This window comes from Truncatella angustata (genome assembly GCF_020726525.1).
Source record: "Truncatella angustata strain MPI-SDFR-AT-0073 chromosome Unknown BKA67scaffold_10, whole genome shotgun sequence".
In the NCBI taxonomy this organism is placed as follows: domain Eukaryota; kingdom Fungi; phylum Ascomycota; class Sordariomycetes; order Amphisphaeriales; family Sporocadaceae; genus Truncatella; species Truncatella angustata.
Window position 1 is genome coordinate 1,740,587 of NW_025763390.1, and position 18,661 is coordinate 1,759,247.

The 18,661-nt window shown below is 51.0% G+C and overlaps 5 protein-coding genes across 5 annotated transcripts; 1 reads left to right on the plus strand and 4 right to left on the minus strand.

Annotated features, from left to right (window-relative positions):
* Nucleotides 1-658: 658 nt before the first annotated feature.
* BKA67DRAFT_541271 (uncharacterized protein) lies at nucleotides 659-4,104 on the minus strand (the record flags this gene model as incomplete). The annotated part of the gene is made up of 2 exons (XM_046100903.1): nucleotides 659-3,536; nucleotides 3,626-4,104. 2 exons carry the CDS (start codon nucleotides 4,102-4,104, stop codon nucleotides 659-661), a joined length of 3,357 nt encoding a protein of 1,118 aa, XP_045952813.1.
* A 3,340-nt stretch (nucleotides 4,105-7,444) lies between these two features.
* BKA67DRAFT_98506 (uncharacterized protein) lies at nucleotides 7,445-7,893 on the minus strand. Its single transcript, XM_046109591.1, has one exon. It carries the CDS (start codon nucleotides 7,789-7,791, stop codon nucleotides 7,540-7,542), a length of 252 nt encoding a protein of 83 aa, XP_045952814.1. The 5' UTR covers nucleotides 7,792-7,893; the 3' UTR covers nucleotides 7,445-7,539.
* BKA67DRAFT_583811 (uncharacterized protein) lies at nucleotides 7,538-9,428 on the plus strand. Its single transcript, XM_046104105.1, has one exon. It carries the CDS (start codon nucleotides 7,996-7,998, stop codon nucleotides 9,343-9,345), a length of 1,350 nt encoding a protein of 449 aa, XP_045952815.1. The 5' UTR covers nucleotides 7,538-7,995; the 3' UTR covers nucleotides 9,346-9,428.
* Nucleotides 9,429-9,645: 217 nt separating this feature from the next.
* BKA67DRAFT_541273 (uncharacterized protein) lies at nucleotides 9,646-13,170 on the minus strand (the record flags this gene model as incomplete). The annotated part of the gene is made up of 1 exon (XM_046100904.1): nucleotides 9,646-13,170. The coding sequence occupies one exon, from the start codon at nucleotides 13,168-13,170 to the stop codon at nucleotides 9,646-9,648; it is 3,525 nt and encodes a 1,174-aa protein (XP_045952816.1).
* Nucleotides 13,171-14,538: 1,368 nt separating this feature from the next.
* On the minus strand, nucleotides 14,539-18,092 carry BKA67DRAFT_541274 (sulfate transporter family protein; the record flags this gene model as incomplete). Its single annotated transcript, XM_046100905.1, has 6 exons — nucleotides 14,539-15,744; nucleotides 15,796-16,229; nucleotides 16,288-16,831; nucleotides 16,882-17,024; nucleotides 17,073-17,816; nucleotides 17,894-18,092. The coding sequence occupies 6 exons, from the start codon at nucleotides 18,090-18,092 to the stop codon at nucleotides 14,539-14,541; spliced, it is 3,270 nt and encodes a 1,089-aa protein (XP_045952817.1).
* Between the last annotated feature and the right edge of the window lie 569 nt (nucleotides 18,093-18,661).

Consider the following 18,661-nt stretch of genomic DNA (forward strand, 5'->3'; position numbering starts at 1 on the left):
TTTTATTATTATTTTGACGCTTTCTAGCATGAGGTCATATCTGCAGCGTCGCACTGATTGTCTGAAAAATGGCATCTGATTGTTTGTATACTTGATTCGCTCGCAACACCAAGTCAGAGTTTTTTCATGTGGGTTCATAACTCTCGTTTTCTTGATATTATGGTTAAGTGCATGTTATTGAGCTTTGCTCGCATAAATCACATTCTTTCTCACAGAGCATTATGACTTGAAGAGAAAGTTAAATGAACATACTGATTACAGTTCATGTTATGTATGTATTGAATTATTTAACATTATAGTACGGCTCATATAGTTGGTATTACAGGCCATTTGATTCTTGTAAGCTTCCTTGCTACCCACATTCCTACTACACTATATAGTTTTACACTAGCACTAAAGTAAGCAATATTATTCATCCAGACACGGCGTTCTGTTTTGATGGTCCCCAAAAAAGATTATACAAGAAACGACGGGCTTGATAATGCCCGGGGTGTAAAAAGTCAGAAAACCCAAAGGCTGTGTATGCCAACGCCGTTGCACCTCATCCTGTGGGACTGCTGCACTAGCTTTGAATGCCCCACGGATGCCCAAAGCCCGTAAATGCGTAGGTAGAATTAAAGACGGCCATATCATGCCTCTCGATCAGGTGAGGGGTCTCCTATGATTGCAAGCTCTTGAATCGCCCTTCAAAGGCCTTGACCTTCTCGGCCGTCAGCTCCCTCTCCAGTCTTCTAGTCTGGCTCATGACGGCTTCACGCTCTTCCTGCAACTGCAGAACCTCAATCTGTGCCGCGTTCATGCGACCAACGACCTCTTCCATGTCAGAATCGGCTTGAGTGAGCGCCGTCTCGAGCTCGGCCACTTTCGCCTTGAGAGCTGCGACCTGGGTCTCCTCAGCGACGCTCATGGCTGGTCCAGTGCGTGTGATGCTAAGGCGCGGTGATCGCGAGGCCGGGGTGGCAAAGAACGGTGACAATGGTGACTTTGAGGGGAAGGCACGAGGTGATCGAAGACCATTGCTAAGGCGGGACAGCTGCCTGCTATGGCCTTCCTTCATGGCGGTTATTTCGTCTTCGTGACGAGTGACGCGCTCCTCCGAGGCCGTCTGAGCAGCAACGACTTGCTCTTCTAGAGTAGCTAAACGATTCTGCATCGCAGCGATTCGCACTGCGTTGGCTTTCTGCTCTGCCTCGCCCCTGGCAACAGTATCTGTGAGACGTTGACGCAGATTTTGATTGGTAGCTAATTGCTGGCGAACCTGTGTGGAAAGCTCTTCGACGCGTCGAGCAGACTCTGTAAGCTCGTCAGCAAGAGCCTTCTCGCTCTCCATATAGACCCGCTCGCCAGCCTTCAAGGTGTCGAGCTGCGTCTTATAAGAGGATACGTCTTGCATGGCATAGTCTCGCTCCGAGACAGCCAAAGAAAGACTCTGCTCAAGCTTCTCAAGAGCAAGTTTAGTCTTCTCATCTTGAGGCGTGGAACCTAGCTCAAGCTCTTTGACGCGGTCGAGAGCAGAGGAATACGCGCCTTGCAATTCAGAGTAAGCTGTGACAAGAGATTCAGAGGTAACAGGTGCGCGGTATTGGCCGTCACTGCTGGCACTGGAGCGAGCAAGCGCCTCTGGAATGAGGATATCCTTCTCCTGAAGCAGACTGCGCAGGGATGATATTTCCTGCTCAGCACGGTCAAGATCCATTTTCAGGCCTGCAAGACCTTTTTCGACTTGCCACTTCTGTTCAAGGGCCTCCTCAGATCTGCGACGCAAGACGTTGATCTCCTCACGGAGGTTCGACACCTCTTTGACAAAACCAGCCTTCTGCGGCGACCCACTCATGACACGATCACGTTCCATTTCGAGAGCCTTAATCTTCTTCTCATTTTCTCGGTTCTGGCACTCTTGACGCTCTAGAAGAGCCTTCAACGCCCTATGAAGGGCATCTCGTTGTTCTTCTACGTCCTTCAGTCGGTCCGAGAGCATCTGCCGCGACTCATTTGTGTCACGTGATTCTGTCATCTTAACCGACTTGGATCTCGACAATCCAGATGGAGGCCGTGAAGAGGACTTGAACGCGGAGGGCGGACCTGTGATCGAGCTGGAACGGGACATTCTAGAGCTTATCGCCTGGAAACTCGATTCCTCCGCAATACTGCCCATTGATGATTGGGCGTGCTTCAGTGATATGTTTTCGTTTTTCAGAGCCTGCAACTCCTGTTGCATTTTGGTGGACTCGTAGGTCATTTTCTCCAGATCAGTTGCTTGACCTTCTAGACCTTCGACACGAGCTCGAAGTTGAGGAACAATTTCATCTCGAAGGTTGTCACGCTCGTTGGCGGCATTCTGGAGCTCACCTTTGAGTGCAGAGAGCAGGTCTTCGAAGTTATCCTTGACCTGTCTTTCCTCAGATAGCTTCCTTCGCAGAGTGTCACAAGTCGACTCCAGATCCTTGATTCTGCCAGTCGCGTCCATGCTGTTCATCTGCACGAGGTCGATTTGCGAGGCCCTCTCGGAAAGTTCCTTGATCTGCGAGTCCAACTCGGCTCTCTTCGACCTCTCTTCTTGTACCTTACTAGTCAGATCCAGCCTGATCTGAGCCTTCTCTTGTTCCGACCTCCTCTGTATTTTCTCAATCTCTTCCTTTTGTTGGTCGTATTCACTGAACCTGGCTGAACTATATCCAGAGTCCGAGAAGTAATCACTAGTCCTCTTGTTTCCGATAGTCGTTGGGTTGTCCTTTTCCGCTTGTAGTCTATCGACGAGGTCTTCCAAGTCCATTTCGCGCCGAATAGACGCCGCCAACTCGGACGAGATGGCCTTTAATTCGTCCTCCATTTCTTCGATCTCTGCCGTAGCTGTAGCTGAAAGTGCCGTGGGTGTGGCGAGATAGGAGTCAACGTAGTCCCGAGAGTTCCCGGAACTGAATGAAGCTCTGGGGGCTTCAAGAAGAGATGTGGGCCTGAGTGTGGTAACGGGGGATGCATCTGGTTGAGTATTCGATCTGGTGAATCCAAAGGGCGACGGTATAGGTGAGACGCTTCCTTTATCGGAGAACTCTGGCGTGGAAGGTGACGCGGAACCCCAGCCAAAGAAAGAACTAAGCTTTGAGGAGCCTGGTGATTTGGGGAGTGGTTTATTTGTATCTGGTGTTTTGACCTCGGTATCACTTAATGCTGAGGTAGCTCTAGTGTCTGCATCGACATCTGCTAGACTAAGGTGTGGTGGTGCTGGTTTCCGAGTGGCATACAGGGACATATTAGAATGATTAGAATTAGAGTTATAGGACGAATCACTGTTATATCCGTCGAGCACGCTCAAAGGGTCCTCGTCAGACCCGGTGCCAGCCACCGAACCTTGACGGGAAGATTGCTCGCTATGTTGTGACAGCCCAGCTGTCAGGATTGTTTGAGGAGCTGCAAGGTTGTGGTGGTCTGCCAAGATGGGTTGTTTGACCTCTGCCGCTATGACAGCCGACTCGGACGTCATGAGCGGAGGCGAAAAAGGTGACCGTAGCAGAGCTGCCTTGTTATGTGGAATGTTCCTAAGTAATCTCGAGTTGGCATTTTGAATTTCTCGAGATTGACATAATAACTGGAGACCGGATTGCAGAACAATGAGACAATGACTTACCCTACGTCGCTGTTGGGCGACTCGGGCTCAGTTGGCGCAGCCGCTTTAGCCTTTGGGAATTCCAAGCCCGCAATTGTTTCTATAGATGCGAGAGGTTGGAACTCATAAACGGTAGGACTGTCAACCGAAAACGACCGTGAGTACCTCTGCTCGGGTCGCGGTAGACCATGGGCAATGGTGAGATAGTCTCCGGATGAGTACCTGGTAGCGATTGGCGATGCGGTCGACGACAGCGGTTTGCGTCGAATCAAATGCGTCGCTGGCGGCGGGCGGGCTATGGTGCTGTTGATGGTGAGTTTTCTTGTGTTTCTCGAAGATGGCGGCAGAGCAGGGACCGTCTCCAGGGAAGTGTCTTGTAATGGAGGGAAAGGTAGAGAGGGAGAAACATCAGATGAAGCATCGGGAGTCTCAGATCCAGATGTCATGGTGGAGGTGTGCTCGTGCTCCCCTTGCGACTGCAGTTGGCGATTCATCTCCATTGCTGAAAGGTACGAAGTAACCTCCCCCTTGTCTAGCGGTTTGTGACTGGCTAGAGTCTAGATTAAACAAATAGCCAAATAGGAAAATGGAATGTGGAGGCAGACTATTCCCTTGCTGAAGAGCCAAGATACAGTGGAATTTGGTCTCCTTGCTTTAAGAGGTAAAGAATGGGATCGTCTTTGGCACGCGAAAGGACGGTTGAGCGAGCGCAACGCCGCGAAAGAGACGTTGAACGGAAAGTAGAAGACCAGCAGGTCGCGCTTCTCTCAATCTGCTGACAATTGTCTAGAGGGTTGGACAGGGGACCTAATTGGCAGAGCCAGACAGGCCAGAGTTCGCAATCCGTCATTTCATCCACTGATAGGCCCTTGGTCTTGATGGATCTGATGGAGATTCCTTTTGCTCCAGAGTCCAAAGCCGCCCCCCCGAAAGAGGACTCCGCGCGCCTGTGGGCAGTGGGCACTTTTAGAAGAGACCGGGGGGAGGTTACCAAGGGCCTCGCCAGGAACGTCGAAGTGGCAGCTCTAGCGTGGGTGTAGGCGGTAATCCCCTGCAATGGCTTGCAGGCGTGGCTGTCCGTTGAGAAGCTTGAGTGGTTCGTCTCTGGTAGCGCCGAGTGCTGTGGCCTGTATGTTGGTCTGCTCTAGGTCTGCTCGTGGCCGTTTTGAGAAATTGCAATTTCACTTATCGTCTTCCCCTGCGTCCAAAGCCCGGACCATCTGTTGTCTCCTGAGCTTATGGTGGGTGTTCGTTGGGATCGTGCATAACGACCCCAGAGACTGCTGCAAGGCACAACGGGGTCTGAGATGTGACCAACACAAATTCGAGTAAAGATCATCCTTTTTCACGGACGGATTCGTGGGCGATCTGACAATCCGCTCGAGCTTGCGTTGTACTACTACTGTATGTAGCTGATCCTCACAGAATGGCACTTGATTGCCGTGATCACTTGATCTTGCCAAAAACAAAGAAACGCGCAATTTTGTTTCCGTCCCTGTCTTCATCGGCACACTCTATCCGCTTGGGAGCGCCCCCCTTACCTCGCTTGGTGGCTCGTACAATTGATTAACTTACAAGGCCTGCCTCGCCTGCCTATGCGAGAAAGCACAAAGAAAGGAGCCAATGAAAGCGCCTCGTGTGCCCAGTGCAGTGGTCCCCTAAAAGCAATGACCACGGGTTGGACCATTGGAAGTTTCAGGAGACCGTGCTGAAGAATGGCCTAACTTTGGAGGTTGGCCTATGGCGCGCGGCAACGCTACTAGCTTTAGTCTGGTCGAGGTTAGTCTAGTCTAGACTAGTGCTAAATCCGTCCTCCGCTTGACGATTTGATGATCATAGATTGATTACTTTTTGGTATAGAAAAGCAAAGTGCGACGTGCACATGATCTGCGAATCTAGATAAGCGAAATGGCTCGTGTTATCGTGATAGACCAGACCGTTTGTGGGTGTGGCTATGGCAGTTTGCAAAAGTCCTTTAAATCAATGTTCCTGGTGCCTCTGGAATTGGACGCATGGTATTTCCGCATTATCAAGTGGGATGGTACATGGTATGCGTACAGGGGGTCCAGCACTGGGATCCAGGCCTGCGGATAATGGCCGCGGACTTGGATCGGTACCAGCTTTTTGGCTCTGCTTGAAATTGTAGAACATCAATACACACAGTAAGTTGGTACCACAATTTCCCATTAGCATTGCCTGAGCCTCTCGGTACCAATTAAACATTGAAATGATTGCAACATAGCCGCGGTAATCAATCTAAATGCGCCTCAGCCACTCACGATACTCTACAAGTAGCGTTGCTCTCCGGCATTTAGCCTTGGGTCTTTGATTGCTTGAGGCTCAGGAGGCTCTAAAGGAAAGTCATGTGCATCTCCATCTTAAAATGACATGCCTTGCCGCTGTCGAAACTCGAGAGCGCAGCCAGCCAATGACAGCGGCGTGCTTTCAAGATCTGAGACCGGTACTTTCTCTGGTGGCTCTCTAGACGCCGCAATCGAAGTGGTTTAGCGTCAGGTACGTTGCAGATGGGGTGTGTCGTCTGAGCGTATGTGGACGACGTTTCAACGTCTCAGGTCCCTCTCCGCTGCACACACCAGAACCATACGATGCTCACGTTTGGCAGTCTGGTGCACTAGTCGCTGGAAGCTCATCCCTGGCAGAAACGTATCCCTCTTGCAGGATTGGTGAATTGTTTCAATATCCATCTGAAGTATCGCAGCCCAACTTGGGGCAAATAGTTAATACGCTGGCGTTGAGTTTAATCATGCCACGGCGCCGGTTTGGCAGTGGTTGTGGAGATTTATATCTGACGAAGTTTCCAAGGGGCGATACGCCCTGTTATGACGCCGTCTCATAGCAACAAAAAGCAGAATCTTGCTTTCTCGCGTGTTGGAATCCATTGGGTTGTCTCACACACAGTTGCAAATATCTCGACGATGGCGATCACGGCATAACTTGAAGTTTGAACCACGGAAACCATTATTAGAGCAGTTTCGTCATAAATCTACGAAGAAAAAATTCAAGGGAGAAATGAGGCTCTCGTCTTATATGCAGAGAATCAATCGATAGTCGTAATTCCATCTGGAAGTCCACGAATAACAGTGTCCATGATAATGTAGACTCTTCCTTTGGTGCCCTGTTTGCTATTCGTTCCTTTGGTCTCTGCACGTATAGTCATAGATTAGATATCCTAAAATGGCAACGGGCAATAGTGAGCTTTAAAATATCCGAATATCTATAATTCATTATTTGGGTTAATCGCAAAAACCACGTCTCTCGGGTGACAACCACAGAAGTCACTTCGAATTGCGAAACCTAAAAGAGAGATGAAAAATGATGTTAGTTTGGCGTTCATCGAGTCATGGGTTTACCTTTACTCGCATTTGGTGACGTATATAGTTCGTCGCCTCGTGCTTTGGGGTTCTTAAAGCATCGAGAACTTTCTGTTTTTAATTCCGTATTTCGCCTCTGCCCCAATCGTACAGGTTTTCTTCCGTAAGATGGAATGCCTTGTTCTCCTGAAGCCCTTCCCAATGTTTCTGTCTCGGTCAACGTTGTGTTAGGCCTGCGTAATGGTGCCAAGCAAGATATGAACAAATTCGTGACAGCTCTCGAGCTCGTACGGATACAAGTGATTGAAATCGAGTCTTAAATCCGGTATCGTATGAGCTTGCGTACATATCGGGCATTCCGGGGTAGCAATCCCATGCCAAGAGTATATTCCCTTCGGCGACCGCTTTTGACATGGGGAAGTCAGCGACGAAGCGCTGGAAGGATTGTACGTTTCCTAGTTGGAGAGCATGTTGTAACGCGGGGGCGTGACGACACAGCGCTGTTGCTCCTACTAGATCTAGCAACGATCTCCATCATGGCTGAGAGTAAACTCAATTGGAATCGTGCATAACAAGTATCATGATCAGATTACCATCGTGCATTCAGGATTCCAACAGTGGATAGTCTTGTGTTACACACCGGTCTTTGAAGTAAGCAGATATCCCAAACACGAAGTCCGAATTGGCGAGTCTAGTATATAATGGGACTGGCGGCACGACCCTCCGGCTGTCGATTGGTAACCTTCGCTGACTAAATGCAATCGATCCGTCGATGGTTACATGGTATGCGAAATATACAGAACAAACTCCATGGACAAGGGCAGTAACAATTAGAATCTGACGGACTTGAGTCATACTTTGTTATCCAAACAGGGCTGCGAAGCTGACAATCATGGAATCAATCGAGTCATGCTACATTGCTTACAGTATAATTACAACTCGGTTCCCCGAGCGATCCATGATATCAGATATCATGAGATGTCATATACAATCGCGTAGCCATTGCTATTGAACAAGTAATCACACCGAAAAGTATCGAGGGGCCCCTTAAACCTGAAGATGTCTAGCAGCAGCAGCAATGCCGTCTCTGCGCGCCGGCGGGTCTGCACCTCCTGCCAGGCCACGAAGCGGCGCTGCGACCAGCGGCTGCCGCGGTGCAGCCGATGCACCCAGCGGAACCAGGACTGCGTGTATCCATCGCTGGCCAACCGCCCACGCGATTCCAGCGCGCCGCCGATGCCGTCACCCGATCGCGCCCCGGCGGCGACGACGACGGTAGAGCTCCACGTGCCGCTCTCACACTTCAGCAGCGTCCTGCCGGGCTCCCCGCCCACCATCGAGCCCGTGCCCGTGATCACCGGGGCCGCGGAGCTCTGGCCCCTGTTCTTCAACGCCTCGGGCCCCGCCAAGACGGCCATCTCGCGGGCCGCTATGGAGTGGAACATCTACCGGACCACCAGCCTCCCCCTGCAGTGGGTGTCGCAGGGCCACTGCCCCTTCATCAACCTCTCACTGTACGATTCCTCCGGCTCCTCCCCTTCCGCGGATTCACCGCTACCCACGCTGCGCGACGCCTTCGCGGTCTGCGCCGCCTACGCCATGAAGAACGACCTGAACGCGCCGCTGGTTCTGGGCATCGTGGAGTCCAAGGCACGTGGCCTGGTCTACGACCCGCTGCAGCCGTCCTGGACCCCGCTGCAGCAGCTCGCGGCCCTGCAGGCCCTGGCCATGTACCAGCTGATCCGGTGGTTCGACGGGGACATACGGCAGCGGGCGCTCGCGGACGAGGACGAGGCGGTGCTGGACTCCTGGACCGAGGCGCTGCAGGCGAGGGTCGGGCAGCGGCTGTTCGAGCGGGGCCAGGAGGGGAGTTTGCTGGTTGTTCCGCCACCGCAGGAGTTAGGAGGTGCGGGTAGTGGTGGTGTGATGATGGGACAACCACAGAGCAATATCAATGGCCCGGCCCTGGATGACGAATATGGTATGGCTGGAGGAGTCTACGCGAGCTCCGAGACCGTGGCGGAATGGCGACAGTTTCTTTTTGCTGAGTCGTGCCGGCGAACGGTAGTCTTCATCTACACACTCCGTAGCATGTATGCCATGGCGAGTAAGGGGTACTGCCACATCGGCCACCATATAGTTCAAATGTCGTATATGGCCGGCTCGGCAATCTGGAACGCCAACACTGCTGGTCGATGGAACAATGCTCGAGCGTCCAGGTCAAATATTTGGGTCGAGCGCATGGATTTTGCGCCGATGCTCACGTCAGCTAGCCCGGATGAGGTGGACTCACTCAGTCTACTTCTGGCAGTGTCTTACAAAGGCACAGATGTGATCGAGGATTGGATGTCAAGAAGAGGCAATCCTCAACCGGCAATGGACATGGGTTTTGGTGTTACAATGGCTTGACGAAGACGTAACTGAACAAAGACAAACTTAGAACAAGATAGAACACAACCTGACAACGAGTAAAACATGAGATAACTTCCCTCCACCGGAATCGATCAATCTCTGATATTGTGAATTATATTGTAATACTTGTAATCTTGCCGTATGCCTTGGCATTGCCATATGCAAACCCGAATCCTTCAGGTATATCCATCATCAATGCGTAGTGTTCATATGCTCATATATCCCAGACGCCTGTAGCACAATGCCGGCGCGACAAAAGAAAGCAAGACCTGATCTAGCCGTATGTCCACCCATCTCCTATCTGCTATTGCCCCTGAGCTGTGAAGCAAGAGTAGCTTTCGCGATCTGGAACATAACACCGCTGCTCCTGTCTCTCTTCTCATCCTTTCGAACGGTCTTATGGTCTCTTGGGCGAGTGCTCTTTTTTGCCTCTACCACAACCATATCCTGTAGCAAGCCTGAGCTTGCGGACCTTTTCATAATAGCGCTCTCCATGTCAGGCTCAAGGGGGCTGCGCTCGTTTCCATGAGAACTAGCCGGGCGTCTCATTAGCAAGGCTGCCTTTTCCCCGCCCTGACGCTTCATGCTACTCAACAAAGACATCGCCGTCGTCGGCGAGCCTCCCATACCTCTGATCATCGGTATCATCAACGCCCTACGCCACCCAACGTCGATTAGCCGGGGTTCACCAACACGAATACCGAGGAGCCCGGCACTTCCGAAAGACCTTCTTTGGCGGGTTCGGGAGAATAGTGGCGGACATACCAGGCTCGATGATAGGGATCGTGGTATCATTAGTTTGTTAGTATTGTTGTCTCCAGAATCTTCGGCATCGTCATCGATGGCATTGTCCAGATTGGCATAGAAGGCTGAATAACTTGCCTCACTGTAAGGTGACGAAGCGGACCAGGGCGACGAGAAGTCAAAATCCAGTTCCTGGCGGGTCTGTGCGAACCCGTCCGATGGAGTTCGAATATCCCATCGGCCACGATCTGTAGGTGTTCGAAGACCCTCGGTCAAATCAAACTCTCCAGGAAGGTCAACACTCTGCTCCGCCTGTTCATTTGGGGCGTGCAGGTCTCCTTGAGGACCCGGCTGTTCGCCGATGTTCTCATTTTGTGTCATAGGTGGCAGTTCGGGCGAAGAAACTTCTCTCACAGACTCGTCGATCGTCGCATCAGAGCTGGGCTCAGGGACTGTCGCGTACTTCTCATGGGCTTCATAATTTCCCAAGACAGTTTCTGCGCTACTGGAGTTGCTTCCCGGGGTTACACCCAGTCCTTGGCCACTGTGTTCAGGCTCCGTATTGGAAATCGGGTTGCTGCTGTCGTTATTCGATACATCTGCGGCGGCAGAGATCGTTTCGTCGCTCATAGGTTCCTCCTGCTGTAGTGGGGATGGAGAAGGTTTGTTCTCTGATGAGCTCGAACCCCTAGACGAAGGAGGTGATGTAGCTTCAACAGGGCGTGGAAACTTTTGAACAGTACCAATTTCAGTGTACTCGTGGTAATCGTCGTGACTATCCGAAGTGCCAGAAGCGAGAATAACATCCACATCTCGGTCTGGGCGAGTGCCCTGAATCTGGGGAGTGTACAAGTACACACTGCTTCTAGTAGAATGACCACTGCCATAGACAAGACTTGGCGTGGAGGGTGCTAAAGAGATCTCCTCTGGGTCACTATATTTACGATTGTCCAGTGTGCGTAGCGATGCACGCCTTTGTTCCGGCTCGACAACATCACTGGCATGAGCTGAGCTTTGCAGGCTTTTCGTAGGAGCAGAATCGTTATGACTTTGCTGAATCACGAGCGTAGATTTTGATATCTCCGTATCTGTCGGGTTTGTTGGTTGGGTTTCACTCTTGGTAGTCGAATCAAAGTTTCCGGATTTCGCTTCTGCAGCCTCATTCGAAGCACGATTCAATGGTCGATCAGCGTTTTGCTCTGAAGACGCTGGCGCAGCCATTTCGGTGAATCCATACGAGCTTGCAAGCGGAACCAGGGGAAAGGCTCTACCTCCATTTTTCAGGTAGGTAAAGGATCTTGGCTTGGGGCGTTCCTGGTGACTACCACTGATCGACGGCGCATCTTCACGTCCGCGTGTCGATGACTGAGGCCTTTGGACATCGTGTGAGGCTGGGACTGATGCGTGTATTTCAGCAGCTTTCCATAGCATCGTATTTGGCCCTGGTGATGGTGTCGACGGTAAAGGTACTTTGACAGCTTCGAATTCTGATTGGCCAAGGACGTCCACTTTGCTGGGTAAGTACCTGATCGTCGTTGGCTCCTTCTCGTCCAGGTTGTCAAGTGAACATGTGTCTTTACATATCATGTCAATATCTTGGTGTACCCTGCGCCTGAGGTTATCTACAACCTTGGCTTTGTTTCTTGAAGGGATGCTCCATGCGCTGGGACCGGCATTGGGGTCTCGGGGAGCGAGAAGAGTCTTGTCCAAGATATAGTGACCACGCTTGGCTGCTGACATCCGGACCGTAGCTACGTTTCCTCTAAGAACATCAGCTACGCCGGCCTGCACACGATCCAAGATGGCCTGAACACTTCGCCGTGAGTAGGAATCTGCTGGCCCCAGAGTGAAGACTAGCGGCTCGTCTATATTCCAACCCCGACCTCTCAGCTCAACTATCCGGAACTCAAAGTCGTTGGTTTCACTGATGGTATGATCAGCAGTGTCACGTGCATCTCCCAACGCACGCTCGATGTTGTTGAAGAAATCGGTGCTTTCATGAGAATCGATGTCGCTGAACAGAACAAGCTTGCCGGCGACTGTGCGGTGAAGGTGGTCAAACTGCGGCCCAAGATTGTTTGTGACACGAAGCTCCATGCTTGTAGCATTTTCCTCATAATGCTGGCAGATAGGGCTTATGAACCCACAAGTTTGGCGGTGTCTGTCCTCAACCGTTCTCCTTTTTTGCCTGAGTGCTGCCTCCAAGGCATATGATGCATTGGAAAATAGTGCTTCCGCAACAGCAAGGTTCAGAGGTGTGGTCTGGTTGCTTTCGATTTCAATAGTCCTAACACCTTCCGGAGGCTTGCGACGTTGCGACCTGCTCGTTATTGACAGCTCGATCTTGAAGCCCGGTATGGCCTCGAAAGCCTGTGTCTTCTCGAGGAATCTTGACCGTGGGATGCAGGTCATGGGCTGAAGGCCACCAACGCGGTAGGGTGATGTCTCCGGTCCCTCAGGTAGCTCATCACGAATCGGCCCATCCCTCCACGCAAAATGAGGGTCATGTCTTCTCAGGAACAGGCCGATCAAACGATGAGACGAAAGCACGACCTCTTTGACAGAATTTGCGTTCATGGCGTCTTTCTGGTATGATGTGTACGTTCTCGTCGCCCATACAGAGCCTTTTTGGCTGATCTGAAAGGACATCTCGAACCTCTTCGGCTTTAGCCTCCCGTCACCTCTGGTTGCTGCAGTAGCGACGGGGTCTTTTCGGGTAATGAGTTCGAAAGAGCCATGGTCGATTCTTCGCAGAAGCCCTCTCAGGAGGCGTTCGCTGGGCTCAAAGTCTGCCGAACTATTATAACACCGGTTACAGGAGAACTCCAGTGGATCCTCAAAACTCAGGGACAGCTGCACAGAAATGCCCGCCTTGTGCTCGGGATGCTCCTCGGGACAGTCAAAGTCGCTTGCTATGGACCATGCCTGCTCCGACTCGGTCACGAAGGATGCCACTGATTTGGCACGCGAATGCCCGCTTGACGGTCTCTTCAGACTTGCTACATCTCGCACTAAGGTCTTAATCTTGTTGGACATAGGAAAGACCGTAGTCTTGCTTTTCGGGGTTTCCCATGCCATGTCTGCTGGACTGCATTAATCTCTCTCTAAAAATAAAAATAAAAGATGGGGTATCGCATAAAGTCAATGCTTTGAGGTTTTAACGGTAGGATAAAAAGCTGGGGTAGGGTGGTATAATAATAGGCGAATGTCTAGTTTTATGGACTAGGATAAGGTGAGCAACCAAGCTGGGGAGGAGTGGACTAAAAGAAAACTGGGCTCAGACATTTGCTTGTGAATGCCGCCTTCCGATTACTCGGGCATCGATTAAAAAAAAGAATTCCCTCCCAGTGCCAACGCAAATGGCTGGGGGAAGCCTGGTCCCAGCTACGTCGAGTTCAATCGTGAGTTGGTACCAACTGGGGATAGAGTTAAGCCAATGGGCGGCAGACACACCATCGGAGATGATCGTAAACCTACATGACAATACGTGGGACTTTGCGGATCTTCGCAATAGTGCGCTGTCGGGTACCGAGTGAGCGAGCTCTCAAGCGGGATTCGCCGGTGTGTGGGCTCAAGTTTGTCGCAGGTCAGCTGCGAATTGAGGCACATAAGTTACAGACAAGGGCGAGCGTGAGTCTCGTGGTTGTGGTGTTGTTTAGGCGCCATCAATTAAGGCCAAGAATGCGCGAATCGCGTTGAGACCAATTGTTTCGCGCGCAGAAGCTGACATTTCGATGACACCAGATCGTGGTCAGAGCGTCTGCCGATTTGCGGGTTCCTGACCTCAAAAACCGGCTTCGGGTTCCTGTTGACAAGGTCGTCATGCGGGTTTTCCAACCCCCCTGGTACTCATGCGGAGCTCCTTCGGTTGAAGTTCCCGGATAGGATGTCAATTGAACGTGGCAGAGTGGACCCTAAGCATGATGCAAACATCACCGAATTTTCAATATTTGACATTCCCAAACGCATTGAGCGAGGCAGACACTACGAATATATGGAAACGAATGCGCCGCGAATTCGCGGAATGTCTCATGGGCAATGCCATCATTGCTGGTCACGCACCACGCTGCATTTAGATGATATTTTCCAAGTATTGAAAATTCATTTTACGACCCAATGGCAGGCTGGAATAACACGTCCCTGCGTCTTTTCACTATTACGATCATCTAGAAATTTTTTTAAACAAAACCCCCCAACAATACAGCATGACCGCCTGCTCCGACGCAATGCTTGGTGCAAACAATGGCGCATAAAAACTTTTCTATACCGCTGTTAGTCCCCCCAAACGCCGAAATGCTCAATTAGGATGTGTGGTGGAAGCCCCAGCAACAGCAACGGGCAACGAAGACCGTGTTGCGTAAGCACACCAAAGAAGTAGTAGATGCACTCGCCAGCGTCCCGGGCGCCATAGTCGTTCTCCGACCATCTTGAATTCACCAGCTGCTCTTAGTTGGCATTTGCCAGAGTATAGTTGGTCATGGCGTTCATCCGCTCGGTCGTGAGCTTCAACGAAATGCTGAGCAGCTCTTGGTAAACGTCGTTCTGGTCCTTGCGCAATTTCTCCCAACTCTCCGTGTCCATGACCCACGCGGTACAGTCCTTGACAGCAATGACGGTCGCTGTGCGGTCTGTCTGGGAGAAAAACGGTAATTCGCCGCAGGTCGTTCCCTGAACGATTGGTTCCGAAAGCTTGCCTTGAGGTGTCTCATAGTCGGCGCGCAGCTCGCCCATTTCCAGAAGATAGAAGCCCTTAGCTGGCTCTCCTCTGTGGTATAGTACAGTTCCTGCCGGGTATTCCCTCTGTACAAAGTACGGCTTTGCCCGGAACCAGAAGTCTTCATTTTTGTCGCTAAGGTCGTGGAAGATTTGGAGCATAAGACGCAGCGGCTCATTAATATTTCGCCACCTTGAAGCACGCTTGAGTTCATGCTCTATCAACACATTCTTTGCAACTTCATGCTGGTAATGCCCTCTGGGAGATTGAGACAGGTACTGCGGCTCAAAAGGCTGAACTGATTTCTGCTGACTTGGCACATCGAGGTTCTTCGAAGAGGTGGGACGTGTTACCCTACGCAGTGCCTCCTGCTGTTTATAGAACGTCTTCAGCTGTTCATTTTCGCAACTCTCGAGAGCAGAGTTGAGATCGGGCATGAACATAACCTCCGGGCCGTCGTTTCCGAGACCTACGGCGCGCAAATCTCTGCCAACCGTGCTTTCGGCATCCTTGCCACTAATGAGGAGGACAATACCTTTCTTATTCAGTAGCCGATTGATCGTCATGAAACCCTCGGCTGCAGAATAATCGATGCCTGTGACTTGTGATAGATCAATGATCAAGTACTTGATGGGATGTTCGGCGAAGTCATCATCAGCAATCAAAGTTCGTATCTTCTCCTGCACTCCAACAATGGTACCAAAGAAAAGATTTCCAAGGAGCTTGATGATGTACGTTTGGCGGCCTACTCCCTGCAAGTAATGATGCTGAGATGGGTTTCTCCGAACCATCGAACCGACTTGATCGCCGGTATAGCAAGCCCGGATTGCAGAAACTCTCGACTGATTCACTACCACAGAGACGAATGCGAGGATAATCCCAAGGAAGATACCTGCAACGAAGTCATAAATCCCCATGGTAAGTACAATCGCAATGATCTAATTGATTGTCAATAACGAGTTTCCATGACAACGGTGAACACGACTTACTGTTATGTATTCAAGCACCTTGAGCTTGTGCCTTGGTGCTACGAGCGAGTCCGCTATGAGTTCAAACCCAAGCACAAAAATAAGTGTGCCGACCATCATGACTGGAATGAAGCCTATAAGACTCGGTCCAATGACCAGGACAACAGCGGTCAACGAAGCGAGCATATATCCAGCTAGTCTACTGTTACCGCCAGACCTTATGAAAAATAAAGTGTTGGCGTACACCAAGTAGTTCTGGATACTACCGGCACATCCAGAAAGGAAGTTGGAATAGCCATGGAGCTTGAGTTCATGGTTCAAGTCGGCATTGTCCTCTCCAGTGCTCTGTGCCAAGGCGGGGACGTTGATCGGCACATGTAAAAGACTGAAGAAGGTAAGCGCGAACATGGCGCCTGTGCATTCAAAGATAGCACCCCAGTGAATAAGATGAAATTCTGATTGTTGTATAAGTAAGGCATCTCGATTGATAGTGAAGGGGGCATTCAAACTTACTGTAGAGTGTCCAGAAATGATACCAGGCCTCGCCTTCATTGGGTGCCTCGAATATCCAACCATGCTCTCGCAGATTTTCCGGCACAAGCTCGTCGATTGTAAGTACAAAGAAATAAAACACGAAGGGTATCAAAAGGATATAGACGGATAGGAAATATTGAGAAGTGATTTTCCTCTGGAGAACAAAGAGGATGATTGCGAGGGCTAGTGGGATGATCCAAAGAGGCAACGCATTGGCTTGTCCGAGCCTGTGGAGGGTGTCCAAGTCATAGTGGAACTCGTCCAAACGGGCTGAAACCTCGAAGCCAGTCTGGATCAAGAACCAGCCCACTCCACCAATACAGCCGATGAGGATGTGACGTGGAATGAAGCCAATGATGTAGCCTAACTTGAACTTTCCCATTAGCCAGAAGATTAGACCGGTCAGCATGGAGCTGAGGGCATAGGATGTAATTGTGGTCGCAATGACAGCATCCGGATTATCTTCGCCAACTATCGATGTGATTGTAGCAGCCATGTTATGGAAGAACGGCACAACTTCGATCTGTGCTGGTTAGCGGGTTGAGTATTCACATATCACCAAAATTCACTTACCAGCTCAGATCCTACGCCGCCTTTGAAAATGCTTCCTGTAGAGAAGACGAGCTGCGAAACAATCGTGCTCACGTAGAAAATGGAAATTCCGGCCGGTCCAAGGCTTGCAAATATCGGGTTTCCGAGAGGAAACAGAATCATGCCTACAAGTAATTAGCACGATTTCTCAGTCCCATCGTTACAAAGTTTACCGTATGAGAGGGCGTCCAAAATATTAAGCAGTAATCCAACGACGACGGACGGCAAGCAGCTAAGAGGATCCATGACAGCGCTCTGCCAAATGACGTGTCGATCCCATGTCTTGGGATTGATCAAATGGGAAACGACGCGAACTCTGTTCTTGGCCCTCTCTCTGATGCTTCCATATCCACGGTACGATTGGTCCAGCCTTGGTTTCTGACTCTCAACATCGCTCAAATCGTCCCCTTCGCTCAGACTAGGGCTGTCAGGAGGAGGTCGAGAATAGCTCGAGAAGGATCGAATCAACAGAGCTGTGCTTTCTGATGCGCCATCCATGTTGGCTGCGTCTGCTCTTGAAGTGCCACGACCAGTCCTAGGTGCTTGTGTTTCGACATCTATCTTGCTAGAGCCTTCGTGCTCGGTCGACACACTTTCTCTGGAGGTCTGCGCATTGCTTGACTTCGGTGACTGCTTGAGCATGCTCGCCAACATGGAAGGGCCTTCGTCGGGGTCGTCTTCGATGGCGGTTTCTGGCGAGGACGGTTCTGAAGCTTCGGCTATGCTTTCGTCATAGGCGGCCTGGTGATCTGACCTGTGCAACGAAGAGGCTTCGCGATCAGTGTAAGGGGCTCCGGACGTATCCCGCCTCAAGAAAGACGCCCGCCTCTTTTCCTTCTTATCCGCGAGAACATAGGATGCGAGTTCGGCAGTGTCCTCGCGAACACTCCGTGCATAGCTAGCACTATCGATCGGGGCTGCACATGCATATTAGTGGTTGTGACTACAGAGGCATTATAGACCGGCCACTTGCATAAATGGTCCCGTGCTGAACCTGGTATGAAAGACCTTGTTGGCTCTCTATGGTTAGTAGAAGTGACGGAAGAGGACAGCAGCCTGGCGTCGGGGTAGGGCGCTCGCGCATGTGTGCTCGAGCTGTTCGTCTGGTTGGGAATATCCTCGGGGCCAGTATGAGAGACAAGAGAGGGAGATCTCCTCCTCCAAGAGGAGAAGTCAAACGGGGAAGAGGACATTTCGAAAGAGAGTAGAGAATAGAGCGCTAGCTCAGTTGGTTCGCAGAGTGCCGTGCATGTAGCAAAGTCTGTGGCGATGGGATCTGAGTGCGAATGCCATGTACTCTGTAGATGGTGAAATGACGCTCTGGCAGAGGCGTGATGCGTATGGTCCGATAAGCAGCTCAAGCCAGGACGTAAGTGCACTAAAGGAAGTACATAATGAGACAAAGAGAAAGAGAAGAGTAGCTCGTTGCTAGCACAAAACCTGAAGATAACTACTGTTTGAGTGGGACTGCTGCCATCTCTCGCTGGGAACCTTGATCGTGGTGAATTTGTTAGCTCCGAAGCAGGCCCAAGACCTGCTTGACGTAGCACGATGTACTGCAGGGAGATGGGAGAATATGCGAAGGTGCCGCAAAAGTGCCCCCGCGATCCATCTGCAGCGCAGCGTCGGAATTGACCAAAGAAATTTGCGCCTGGAGGCCCACGGGCTGTTCTCAGAAGCCGTCTTCACGGTTCCGGAAAGGTGTGGAATGAGACTTTGGTAGACAAAAGGCCAGGCCCAGCGCCAGAGTGCGGGCTGCGAG

Bases quoted from the DNA above. Each gene is read 5' to 3' on its own strand.
- BKA67DRAFT_583811 (XM_046104105.1), top strand. From the start codon at position 7,996: ATGTCTAGCAGCAGCAGCAATGCCGTCTCTGCGCGCCGGCGGGTCTGC.
- BKA67DRAFT_98506 (XM_046109591.1), bottom strand. From the start codon at position 7,791: ATGACTCAAGTCCGTCAGATTCTAATTGTTACTGCCCTTGTCCATGGA.